Here is a 13348-nt window from a genome sequence, read left to right on the forward strand (position 1 = left end):
TTTTCTCTTATGCGAAATTTAGTAATCTGTTAACTGCCATTGTCAGCTACAAAATATATGTATGTGTGCGTGTGTATTACGTGTGTGTGCGCATGCAATATAAGGATGCTTGCTGAACTGTGCTTTCTGGGCACTTGTGCTCTGGGTTCAAATACCTCAGAGCTATACTGAAAATGAGAGATTTAGATACCAATTTATCTTTATTTTTTCCTTTGTCAGTCCTGAGGCTTGACCTCTGGGCCTGGGCGCTGTCCCTGAGTTTTTTCCTCAAGGCTAGAGCTCTACCACTTGAGCCGCAACACCACTTCTGGCTTTTTCTATGTACGTGGTACTGAGGAATCGAACCTGGGTCTTTGTGCATGCTAGGCAAGCACTACCCCGGCCCCACCTTTCACTATTTATAACCAAAATGTAGGTCCTTGACTGTAACAGCTTTTGGCCTCATTTAGCCAATCAACATCATAAAGCACGAAGATAAAACCTTTATTATTTTTTGTATTGGTACAGGGACTTGAACTCAAGTCTTCATGTTCAATTTTTTGTTTGTTTTTGCTCAAGGCTAGCACTTGAGCCACAACTCTATCCCCCCTATACCTTTCTCTCTCTCGCTCCCTCTCTTCTCTCTCTCTCTCTTGATTAAATTAGAGACAACAATTCTCACCGACTTTTCTGGTTGGGCTGGCTTTGAACCCTGCTTGTCAACTCTCAATTTCCTGAGTAGCTAGGGTGACCGGCGTGAGCTGATAAAAATCAACTTAGTTTGCTCACAGAAATCCACGTGTAAGAAAATGTCTATTCTGAAGACAGCAAGCAGAAACCTTGTTCTTGTAATAGGTTATGGATATTCTATCACACAGTGGATTGGAAGTCGATCAGTTTCTACATAAGTTACTTAAGAAAGAAAAGAAATAAAAGCAATTGCTCTGTTACTTGGTAGCTTCTCCATTCTTCCAGTTCCAAGGAATACAAAGATCTCCATCCTGCATGACGGAATAAAAGTGTGAGATGCACAGATGCATTCCCTGAAGATAAGGCAGAGATTGTTCCAGTAGTCTCTTGCAACAATCTACCATTTGTAGACTAGAAATGCTGGGTTCCTTATATAATTTCTCCAGAGAAAATTGCTTGGTGGAGGCCTGGATCAATTCTTGTTCCAGGACTTTTAATCTAAGGCATTGAACAAAGAAAGAAAGAAAAGAAAAACAAAAGGAAACACTGGCATGAGCTATAAATAAAATAACTGAACATAGGATATCAATATATTCCCATCACCAGGCATAGACCTATCATCCCAGATGCTCTAGAGGCTGAGTAGTGAGGATCACGGTTCGAAGCCAAACCAAGCAGGAAAGTCCCTGAGACTCTTAATCTCTGAGAAACTTGAAAAGGCAAAAGTAGAGCTGTAGCTCGCTCAAGTGGTTGGTAGGTTAGCTTTGAACATAAAAGTTCAGGGTCAGTGCCCAGGCCCTAAGTTCAAACCCCAGGACCAGCAGAAGGGGGGGGGGGAGAAATATATATATATATTTAAAAAGATTTGCTTCTGTGTCACCAAGCAGCTATAAATGACTGAAGAAAGTAAAGGTTAAAGGTTTCAAAACTTTATCTATTTTTGTGCTGGTACCAGGACTTGAACTCAGGGCCTGACCGCTGTCCCTGAGCTCTCTCACTCAAGGCTAGTGCTCTGCCACTTTGAGCCACAGCTCCACTTCTGGTTTTCTGGTGGTTTGTTGGAGATGAGAGTCTCACAGACTTTCCTGCCTAGGCTGAGTTTGAACCAGGAGTCCTGAACTTTTTTTGTGTGTATGTGTGGGTCATGGGGCTTGAACTCTGTCCCTGAACTCTTCAGCTCCAGGCTACCACCCTACCCCTGGGTCTGGACATTGTTCCTGAGCTCTTCAGCTCAAGGCTACCGCTCTACCCCTGAGCCACAAGCCCAATCCCCATTTTTTAGTGGTTAATTGGAAATAAGAATCTCATGGCTGGCTTTGAACCTGGATTCTCAGGTTTCAGCCTCCTGAGTAGCTAGGATGACAGATGTGAGCCACTGCAGCCGGCTCTGAACATTTTTTTTTCTTTCTTTTCTCACAGCTAGTTCAAAGCTAGTGTTGTACCACTTGAGCCACAGCTCCCCTTTCTGCAGATTAATTGGAGATTAACTAGTCACATGGTCTTCCTTGCCCAGGCTGATTTCAAACCAAGATTCTTAGGTCTCAGCCTCTGGTACCTGGTTTCCAGTTTTTCTTAATACGGTATTTTAACTTTAATTTTTTATTTTACTGATATTTTTCCCAATTCTGGGACTTAAACTCAGAGTCTGGGGCACTGTCCGTGAGCTTCTTTGGCTCAAGGCTAGAGCTCTACCACTTGAGCCACAGCACCACTTCTGGCTTTTTCTGTGGATGTGGTACTGAGGAATCGAACCCAGGGCTTTGTGCATGCCGGGCAAGCACTCTACCACTAGCCCACCCTCCAGGCCCACTCCAGTCTTATTGTTTCATATTTATGTGTTCTAAATTTCTGATCCTTTCCAAGTCAGACTGAATGTTGTGGCTTCACAGAGGTGAGATAATACTTACTCTTCTTTTTTCTTCATGTTTTCTCTTGCCTGCTGAGCTCTGGTACGAATAAACCATTGTAGACTCACAAGGTCACAAAGCACTGGGATATTAAAATGGCCGAATTTGTGCAAGCTTGGAGCGTACCTGTCACTTAAAGAAAACATATATTAGGGTAAAAAAAAAAAAAATCACTGACTTACCAGACACTGGTGGTTCACGCCTGTCATCCTAGCTACGTAAGAGGCTGAGATCTGAGGACTAAGGTTCAAAGCCAGCCTGGACCGGAGACTCTTATACCCAATGAACCAGCAAAAGGCTCAAAGGTAGAGCAGTATCTTTGAGCAAACAAACAAAAAGCTCAGGGGGGCTGGGAGCGTGGCCTATTGGTAAAGTGCTTGCTTAGCATGCATAAAGCCCTGGGTTCGAATCCTCAGTACCATACAAATAGAAAAAGCTAGAAGTGGCACTATGGCTCAAGTGGTAGAATGCTAGCTTTGAGCAAAAGAAGCTCAGGGACAGTGCCCAGGCCTTGAATTTAAGCCCCAGGACTTAAGCGCACACACACACACACAAAAGAAAAAAAATTGTAATATCTCTATGCTGAGAAAAGACATAAGGAAATTTAAATTGTCCTGTTTTAGATATTTACCTGTTAAGAATCATTTCTAAGCCACGGAGACTTTGCGGATGAAAAGAGATTCTAGTTTTCAATAGTCTATTATAAAACACATCAAGGAGAGAATAATATTCTTCCAGGGTTAATACTGGCTGTAATTCTTCAATATAAATGACTTGAATACCGCCTAGAAGAGAGCTTATTTGGTCTTCTAAAATCATTAGCTTCCTCTGAAGTTCAAAGTAACTTGGTAATCTTTCAAAGAGCTACAGCATTAAGGAAAAAAAAAATAAAAAGGAACACACATTTAGTTTGCTGTTACTAAAAGAATGCAACTTTAGGATTCCTTAAAGGGAACAGAAAGAAACAGAAGTAAAAGGACATGGGAGAAACATTTCATGTGATGTTACCAATGTGAATATTCAAAACAAACCATTGTACATCTAGAGGTGGGGGAGGGAGATGTTTCAACTCTGGCCCTGGGCGCTGTCCCTGAGCTTTTCAGCTCAAGGCTAGAACTCTACCATTTGAGCCATTTCTGGTTTTCTGGTGGTTTCCTGGAGTTAAATGTCTCACGGATTATCATGCTCAGGTTGGCTTTGAACTGTGATCCTCAGATCTCAGCCTCTGGAGTAGCTAGGATGACAGGCGTGAGCCACTGGCTATTAGCCAGTGGCTAATAGAGTTTCTTTTGCTGTAGGCTAGTACTCTACCCCTGGAGCTGGAGCTCTATGTCCAGCTTTCTTTTACTGGAGATAAGAATCTCACGGACTTCCCTGCCTGAGCTGGCTTTGAACTGTGATCTTCAGATCTTAGCTTTAAAAAAGTAGATATAATTTATTTATTTATTTATTGCCAGTCTTGAGACTTGAACTCAGGGCCTACGTAGCTAGTATGACAGGCATTGGTCCAGCAGGCTACATGATAGTCTGACTTGTCAAGTGCTGGGGGCCAGGACGTAAACCTTTGGGAACTCATTGATCTCACAGGGTAGCCTGAGGGCGAAGTCACGTGATTTTCTTACTCTGGTCCATTGATGATGAACGTCCATGGTTCCCAGCATCACGTGCCCCAAGGTGCTCACGCCCGAGCGGTCTGTAAATACGATGGTGCAGCCTGAGGGAGAACGTGAAGCCTTTTGTTTTGTTTTGTTTTTGCCAGTCCTTGGCTTGAACTCAGGGCCTGAGCACTGTCCTTGGGTTTTCTCAAGGCTAGAGCTCTACCACTTGAGCCACAGCACCACTTCCAGCTTTTTCCATATATGTAGTTATGGAGGAATCGAATCCGGGTTGTCGTGCATGCTAGGCAAGCACTCTACCATTAGGCCATTTTTGGGGGGTGGGGGAGGTCGTGGGGCTTGAACTCTGGGCCTAGGCGCTGTCCCTGAGTTCTTCAGCTCAAGGCTAACACTGTACCCCTTGAGCCACATAGCCCCGCTTCCACTTTTCTGGTGGTTCATTGGAGACAGAGTCTCATGGACTTTCCTGCCCAGGCTTGGCTTTGAACCACCATCCTCAGATCTCAGCCTCCTGAGTAGCTGGGATTCCAGATGTGAGCCCACCCAGCTCTAAAGGACATTGTGGAAAACGCATTACCTTTGGCTTTCTGAAGGGTCTCCAAGTTCTGTTGGGCCAGACGTCCTAGACTGTGCAGCTGGCTACAGCGATGGGCGACACCCCAGCCTCTCTGCCACCTATGCCAACAAAGACAGGTGCTTTAAGGCCAGGAGAGCCACAGGATTGTGCTAAGCTCTCACCCTCGATCCTGTGATTACCTGCGCCTTTCTGTTACACTCCACTATTTTTCTTTTTTTCCAAGGGGGATGTTCTATGACTTGGTCTTATGAGTTGGGGGGAGGGAGGGCTGGTTATTTCTGAGATTAGTTCCTGTGTCCTGAGCATACAGTTAGCTGGATCATAATCCTCCTATTTTAGGTTTAGGTTTCTACTTGTAGCAGTGATGACAGCTGTATGATACCTTGGCATATTTTATTTATGTGGGTCATGGGACTTGAACTTGGCCTGGGTGTGGTCCTTGAGCTCTTCAGCTCAAAGCTACCACCTTACCCTTGTGTCAAGCCCCACTTCACGTTTTCTAAAGGTTAATTGGAGACAAGAGTCTCAGGTCCTTTTGTGCTCAGGCTGGCTTTGAACCTTGATCCTCAGATCTCAGCTTCCTGAGTAGCTAGGGTGACAGGAGTGAGCCAACATGCCTGGCTTTTTCTTTTTCTTTTTTTCCCCACTGAGATGGAGTCTTGTAGACTTTTTCTGGCCTGGCTTTCTGGGAATGATCATTTTCTTCCAATCTTGGCATGACACATAGCTAGGGGGATAGATCTAAGCCAGGGTACCCAGGTTAATGGTTACGATGGGATCTTGTGAGCTTTTCTGCCTCGGTTGGCCATAAACCCTAGGACCGTTGTATTTCCAGCTTCTCAATTCGAGTAGGATTACTTTTTTCTACCACTAGGCCAAACTCCCAGCTCTAGGTTCTCTTCTTTATTACCTGATATCTGACAGTTGCAACATATGACAGAGTTCTTCTTTCAAACGATCTAGTTCTTTCCTGAGTGGCAAACTATGGTTCAGCTTTTTCATGGCACTTTTTCCATTGCTATCTAACCAGGATCTAGAAAGAAAGAAGAAAAACAAACAGAGATACAGACTTCTCAGTGCTAAGTATGGTTTTAACATTTCTCCTGTTAAGAGACCTTAATGAGGACCTCGAGCCTAGCCTGGTGGTAGAGTGCTTGCCTAGCATGCATGAAGCCCTGGGTTCGATTCCTCAGTACCAAATACACAGAAAAAGCCGGAAGTGGTGCTATGGCTCAAGTGGTAGAGTGCCAGCCTTAAGCAAAAAAGCCTAGGGCCAGCCATGGTGAACCCCACATCTCCTGGGGCTTGAACTCAGGGCCTGAGCACTGTCCGTGGGCTTTCTCAAGGCTAGAGCTCTACCACTTGAGCCTCAGGACCACTTCAGGCTTTTTCTGTGGATGTGGTACAGAGGAATCAAACCCAGGGCTTCGTGCATGTTGGGTAAGCATTTTACCACTCAGTCTTATAGCAGCTTATCAGCTCTACAGTTAATAATGAATTCTCAAACTGACTTTTTTTTTGTCAGTGGTGGAGTTTTGAACTCGGGGCCTGGGTGCTGTCCCTGAGCCTTTTGTGCTCAAGGCTAGTGCTCTACCACTTTGAGCTATAGCGGTTAGTTCCAGTTTTCTGGTGGTTCACTGGAGGTTAAGTCTTACATGGCTGGTTTTGAACCCCGATCCTCAGATCTCAGCCTCCTGAGAAGCTAGGATGACGGGTGTGAGCCACTGCGCCCAGCAGATTCTGACAACTTTAAGTAAACCAAAACCAAAACTCTTTCCCCCTCCCCCCCCTTCATGGACTGATGACATCAGTGAGGGTGTCTTTTCCTGTGACAGTTTAGTGAGATGACGTGATTGACATACGTTAGGCTTGTTTCCATTCTGGAGACTTGTTCCAGGTCCTCATCCGGATCCTTGAATCCAGTGAAGGAATAATAGGACTTGTCCCATTTGATAGGCCTGTTGGGTGTCCTTTTGGCTTCTCTGATAGGCTGTGAGTATACATTAGCGTTGGAGCTTTGGATATGTGTAGAGGATAAATTACAGGAGTTCAGAATATACAATACAGTGCTTAGCAGATCTCTCGTATGCAAGGTAAACTGGACGGCCCGAAATCCTAGAAGATAGTTCCCACGCACACAATTAATACTCGTGGTTATTTGCTTTGCTTTACAAAGAATTTTCTTTCTTTCTTTCTTTTTTCCCCAGTCCTAAGGCTTGAACTTACGGCCTGGGTACTGTTCCCTGAGCCTTCTTTTGCTCAGGGCTAGTGCTCTACCACTTTAGCTATGGTTTCTACTTTTTCTGCGATTAATTGGAGATTAAAGTCTCATAGACGAGTGGGGCACTGATGTCATATGCCTTTAATTCCAGCTACTCAGGAGGCTGAGATCTGAGGATCTCGGTTCAAAGCCAGCCCGGGCAGGAAAAGTCTCTGAGACTTATCTCCAAGGAATCACCAGAAAACCAGAAGTGGCACTGTGGCTCGAGTTGTAGAATGCTACGCTTGAGGTAAAGAACTCAGGGACAGCACCTAGGCCCAGAGTTCAAGCCCCGCAACTGACCTCACCCTGCAAGAAAAAAAAAATTTTTTTTCATGGACTTTCTTGCTGGGCTGGCTTTCGACCACAATCCTCAGATCTCAGCCTCCTGAGAAGCTAGGATTTAAGTGTGAGCCACAGGCACTACATATTATTTTTAAAGTTGTCTTTTTTGGGGGGGACGTGGGGGAAGGCAGAGGTCCCAGGGCTTGAACTCAGGGCCTAGATGCTGTCCCTCAACTTTTTTTTTTTTTTTTGCCAGTCCTGGGCTTGAGCTCAGGGCCTGAGCACTGTCCTTGGACTTTCTCAAGGCTAGAGCTCTACCACTTGAGCCTCAGCACCACTTCCGACTTTTTTCTATGTATGTGGTACCGAGGAATCGAACCCGGGTCTTCATGCATGCTAGGCAAGCACTTTAACCACTAGGCCAAACTCCCGGCCTCCTGTCCCTCAACTTTTATGCTCGAAGTTAACACTCTACCCCTTCAGCCACAACTCCCACTCCCAGTCTTTTGGTTTTTCATTGGATGTAAGAATCTCAAGAGTTCTCTAGCAGGGTTGGCTTTGAACTGCAATCCTCAGATCTCAGCCTCCTGAGAAGCTAAGGTGACAGGGGTGAGCTACAAAGCCCCCAAAAGGTAACATGACTTATCACCAGTAGAGCCAGAAATAGATTCCATGTGTACTTAGAAATATAGTGTCGGAGGCCAACTGTGGGGTCAGTGACCTTGGACCTGCACAATTGAGTACACAAGGAAGTAAGCTGCTATCACGATGACTTTGGGCTATGTCAATCGCTTCTCATTTAACCTATTTGGGACTTGACCGCTGTTTTGTACGAATGTAGCCCCTGGCAGTGTCCTGGTTTTAAGAAAGGTATTTAAGGTTGGAACTTGAAATAAACTAGGCTACAGTCTTAAGCTCACGTCCTTAGGCTACAGTCTTAAGCTCGCCTTAAGCTGGAGTTTTAGGCTGCTGACTTGGGCTGTTGTCCTCCCGACCCCATCTTTCTTGTCTTCTTTTTCTTTTCCCAGTCTTCACCCCCAAGGTCAGGAATCCCGTTTCGCTGCTGGCTGGCTCCGGCAATATAGCTCTAGGGAACTAATTCGACATTGTTTCTCCCTGATCAACACTTCAGTCCAAAGGCATTTTGTAAGGAACTCATTTGTATATGGCACTGGCAAGAAATACATGGTAGGCACTGAAAAAAACGTACTGGAAGTACTGAAGGCGTCTGGGCTATTTGATGGGGTCTGGTCTGTTTCTCTTACATAAAAGGTAAGTTGAGTTGGTTTCAAAGACTTGAATCCTGGTTTCTGCAGATTTTCTAAGTAGACACTTAACCTCTTCAGAGAATTTTCATTGACTTCCTGTTTAAAAAAATATATGTATGTATGAGCATATATATATATATACAGATATATTAAGGTATTTTCTACACATACATACACACACACACAGAGAATAAGGAAATTCTATTTGGCGAGCAGAACTGGTGGTGTATGCTTGTTAACCCAGCTATTCAGGAAGCTGAGATCGGAGGCTCACAGTTCGAAGACAGCCGAAGATGGAAAGTCTGTAAGACTCTTCTCCCCAATAAAGTATTCAGAAAAAACAGGAATTGGTGCTGTGGCTTAAGTGGTAGAGTGCTATCCCTGAGCACAAAGAGGATAATGCCTAGGCCCTGAGTTCAAACCCTACGATTGATAGGTAAATAAAATAAATCAACAGACCTCATCTGGGATGAGGGAGATTGCGGGGCTAGGGAAGTTGATATGGATTTTTTATTTTTATTTAGTTTTGTCAGTCATGGGACTTGAACTTTGGGTCTGGGCACTGTCCCTGAGCTCTTCAGCTAAAGGCTACCTCTACCACTTGAGCCACAGCACCACTTCTGGCTTTTTCTGTGTTAGGTGGTACCCAGGAATTGAACCCAGGGCTTCGTGTCAGACACTACCACTGTGCCACACTCTTGGCCCCCTGGCTTGTTTGAGATAGGGTCTTGCTTATCTCTATGTCCCTTCCTGTCTTGAACTTCGACCCTTCTAACTCTGCCCCCTCATGAGTTTCTAGGACTACAGGTGTGAACCACTTGTATTCAGCCAGTGTTATTTTTACATTTCAAAGGAGTTCAAACCAATAGAACTATATGTTTTTCAGGAGGCTGAGATCTGAGGATCACGGTTCAAAGCTAGCCTGGGACCTAAAGTCTGTGAGACTCTTATCTCCAATTAACCACTAGAAAACCTGAAGTGGTGCTGTGGCTCAAGGGGTAGGGTGGTAGCCTTGAACTAAAGAGCTCGGGGACAGCCCCCCAGGCCCAGAGTTCAAGCCCCAGGACAACCACTACCAACAAAAAAACTGTATTTTGTTTGGATCAAAGGAACACAAATTAAACAAATGTAGATATCACGTGGTCTTTTTACCCTTTCTCTGGGGTGTTTTCCAAAGAAATCTGGATGGACTGCGAAATAGAAAGGCCTCAGAGCATTTACTGCTTCCGCTCCTGATAAAACTCTTGAGCAATGAAACCAATGTGGGAGTATCCTTTCTACACAGAACCTGTTGAAGACACATAGCCGGGTTATTAGCTCAGTGTAGCTACACATAGGAAATGACAAAAGTACCATGCAGGGACTGGGAATGTGTCTCCGTGGTAGAGTGCTCGACTAGCATGCATGAAGCCCTGGGTTCGATTCCTCAGTACCACATCATTGGAAAAAGCTGGAAGTGACACTGTGATTCAAGTATTAGAGTGCTAGCCTTGAGCAAAAGAAGCTCAGGGACAGAGCCCAGGCCCTGAGTTCAAGCCCCAAGCCTGGAAGGAAAAAAAAAGGTACAGTGCTAGCCTTGAGCAAAAAGGTTAAGGGACAGTGCCCAGGCCCTGAGTTCAAGCTCCCAAACTGGCACACGTGCGCGTGCGCACACGCACACACACACACACACATGAGTTTTTAAAATTTGTCAGTTTTCTAAAGCAGTGGTTATTAATTCCCCTGATGCAAAGTCTACTTTGGTCTGGTGCTGGTGGTTCACGCCTGTAATCCTAGCTACTCAAGTGGCTAATATCTGAGGATCATGGTTCAAAGCCAGCCTAGGCAGGAAAATCCAAGAGACTCTTATCTCCCCGGAACCACCAGAAAACCCAAAGTGGAGCTGTAGCTTAAAGTGGCAGAGCACTAACCTTAAGCACAAAAAGCTCAGGGACAGTACTAACCATGCCCACCCCCCAAAAAATGTCTGTTTTACTTTTGTCTATACCCAGTAATGAAAAAAAAATTTGTTTCTGAGGTGGGGTCTTATTTATGCAATCCAGGATGGGCTTTAATTGCCTCAGCCCCTTAAGTTGCTGGGATTACAGGTATGACTTACCATGCCTAGGTCTCATGGAAAAAATCTTGAGAATCAGAATATATAAGGAGAGCTAGCAGGTTATAGTTCATTTCTTCATTATTAGCGCAACATTCTAGTTAGTACTTGACATTCTCCTTCAATTTTGGCCCAAGAACTGTAGAATACTGTTAGAAGTATATTCGTTCATTTTCCCCAGTGCAACCAAAATACAGTGTGTATGTGTGTGCATGCGTGTGTGCATGTGTGTGTGTGTGTGTGTGTGTGTGTGTGTGGTGCGAGTCCTGTGGATTGAACTTAGGGCCTAGTTGCTGTCCCTAAGTTGTCATCATCCCTCCCTCTGCCCCCCCCCCCAAAAAAAAGGCTAGTGTTCTACTACTTTGAGCCAGAACTCCACTTCTGGTTTTCTGGTGGTTCATTGGAGAAAGGAGTCTGATGGATTTCCCTGCCTGAGCTGACTTCAAAACAGCAATCCTCAGATCTCAGCTTCCTGAGTACCTGGAATTATAGGCACGAGCCATTAGTGATAATAATAATAATAATAATAATAATAATAATTTTTGTTGTTGTTTAGACAGTCCTAGGGCTTGAACTCAGGGCCAGGGAATTGCCCCTAAGCTTCTTTGGCTCAAGGTTATTACTCTACTACTTGTGCCACAGTGGCACTTTCAGCTTTTTCACATTATGTGGTACTGAGCCACATTCCTATCTGCATTATCCTTTTAAAAATCCCCTGCTTTGAATGTACTCTTGCAAGATCTGGTTGCCTATATGAATTTTCTTTCACTTTTTCTAAATTCTCGCCTTTCACTATAATGCAAAACAGCTTCACAATTAAAAAAATATCGGGCCGGGAGTTTGGCCTAGTGGTTAAAGTGCTTGCCTAGCATGCATGAAGACCCGGGTTCGATTCCTCGGTACCACATACATAGAAAAAAGCCGGAAGTGGTGCTGAGGCTCAAGTGGTAGAGCTCTAGCCTTGAGAAAGTCCAAGGACAGTGCTCAGGCCTTGAGCTCAAGCCCAGGACTGGCAAAAAAATAAATAAATAAAAATAAACATGGATCGCATGTATGATTGAATCCCTCCCACTACATATAGATTATATCATAGCTTACCTTCTCAAAGGCCTCAGGAAACAATACATTGCTGAATATATTTGTATTTCAACTTCCAGGCATCCATTAATTGCCTAAGAAATTAAGCAAGATAGCTCATATAAGCAGTAGTATACATTAAAACACACACAGCACATTAGCATTGAGGAAAGCCCAATGACAGTGCCCAGGCCCTGAGTTCAAGCCCCAGGACTGGCACCAAAAAAACCAACAAAATTAAATCAAACAAAAATTGAGGGGCCATGTATTATATCAAAATTAGGGTCAAATCTAAATGGTGAAAGTGTGTAAGAGAAACGTTTTGCTTTGCTTAAATTACTTCTCACAAATCCAGAAATTGTTTTTGACAAGTAGAAGTATCAAGATTTGAGCTTTGGCTTTTTGGCACACTTTTTATTTGAACGTAACTTACTGGAACCAAATACAATCTCAGGCTGCTTTCCTGTCAGCTCTTTACTCAAGGCTAGCACTCTACCAACTGAGCCACAATCCCATTTCCAGTTTTTTTGGCTGGTTATCTGGAGATAAAGAATCTCCAGGGCTTTCCTGCCCTGGTCCGGCTTTGAACTGTGCTGCTCAGATCTTCAGATCTCAGCTTCTCCAGTAGCTGGAATGACAGGGGTCTGAGCCTCCTGCAAAGCTTTGCAATTGCTTTTAGACAGATTTTTTTTTTTTTAATTTTAGGGTGGTGTGTTAAAAGAAAAAAAATAGCAGTCACAGATAAACAAAAGGAACAAAAGTAGAAATTATATTCAGGAGACTCACACGAGTTCTGGAATGTTCTTTCTCTTCGTCAATCTCTTGCTGGGATTTAAGTCTTGACAACTCACTCTCATATGGCCCTGGATTTGGGAAAACAACGAAGTCAGGAACAGTTCCACTCCACACCATGTCACACTCAGGAACAGTTCCACTGCACTCCATGTCACAGTCAGGAACAGTTCCACTGCACTCCATGTCACAGTCAGGAACAGTTCCACTGCACACCATGTCACAGTCAGGAACAGTTCTACTCCACACCATGTCACAGTCAGGAACAGTTCCACTGCACTCCATGTCACAGTCAGGAACAGTTCCACTGCACTCCATGTCACAGTCAGGAACAGTTCCACTGCACTCCATGTCACAGTCAGGAACAGTTCCACTGCACTCCATGTCACAGTCAGGAACAGTTCCACTGCACTCCATGTCACAGTCAGGAACAGTTCCACTGCACTCCATGTCACAGTCAGGAACAGTTCCACTGCACTCCATGTCACAGTCAGGAACAGTTCCACTGCACTCCATGTCACAGTCAGGAACAGTTCCACTCCACACCATGTCACAGTCAGGAACAGTTCCACCCCACACTGGGTCACAGTCAGGAACAGTTCTACTCCACACTATGTCACAGTCAGGAACAGTTCCACTGCACACCATGTCGCAGTCAGGAACAGTTCCACTGCACTCCATGTCACAGTCAGGAACAGTTCCACTCCACACCATGTCACAGTCAGGAACAGTTTCACCCCACACCGTGTCACAGTAAGGAACAGTTCCACTGCACTCCATGTCACAGTCAGGAACAGTTCCA

The 13348-nt window shown here is 44.7% G+C and overlaps 1 protein-coding gene across 1 annotated transcript; it reads right to left on the bottom strand.

Moving 5' to 3' along the window:
• Positions 1–745: 745 nt before the first annotated feature.
• On the bottom strand, positions 746–11842 carry LOC150043303 (T-cell activation inhibitor, mitochondrial-like). Its single transcript, XM_090323397.1, is given in 10 exon segments — positions 746–1167; positions 2577–2708; positions 3208–3440; positions 4199–4290; positions 4770–4867; positions 5680–5802; positions 6632–6884; positions 8525–8678; positions 11776–11820; positions 11822–11842. Coding segments are annotated over 10 exon segments (1392 nt in total). The 3' UTR covers positions 746–926.
• Between the last annotated feature and the right edge of the window lie 1506 nt (positions 11843–13348).

This window comes from Megascapheus bottae, chromosome 32 (genome assembly GCF_031878675.1).
Source record: "Megascapheus bottae isolate mThoBot1 chromosome 32, mThoBot2.hap1, whole genome shotgun sequence".
Classification (NCBI taxonomy): Eukaryota; Metazoa; Chordata; class Mammalia; order Rodentia; family Geomyidae; genus Megascapheus; species Megascapheus bottae.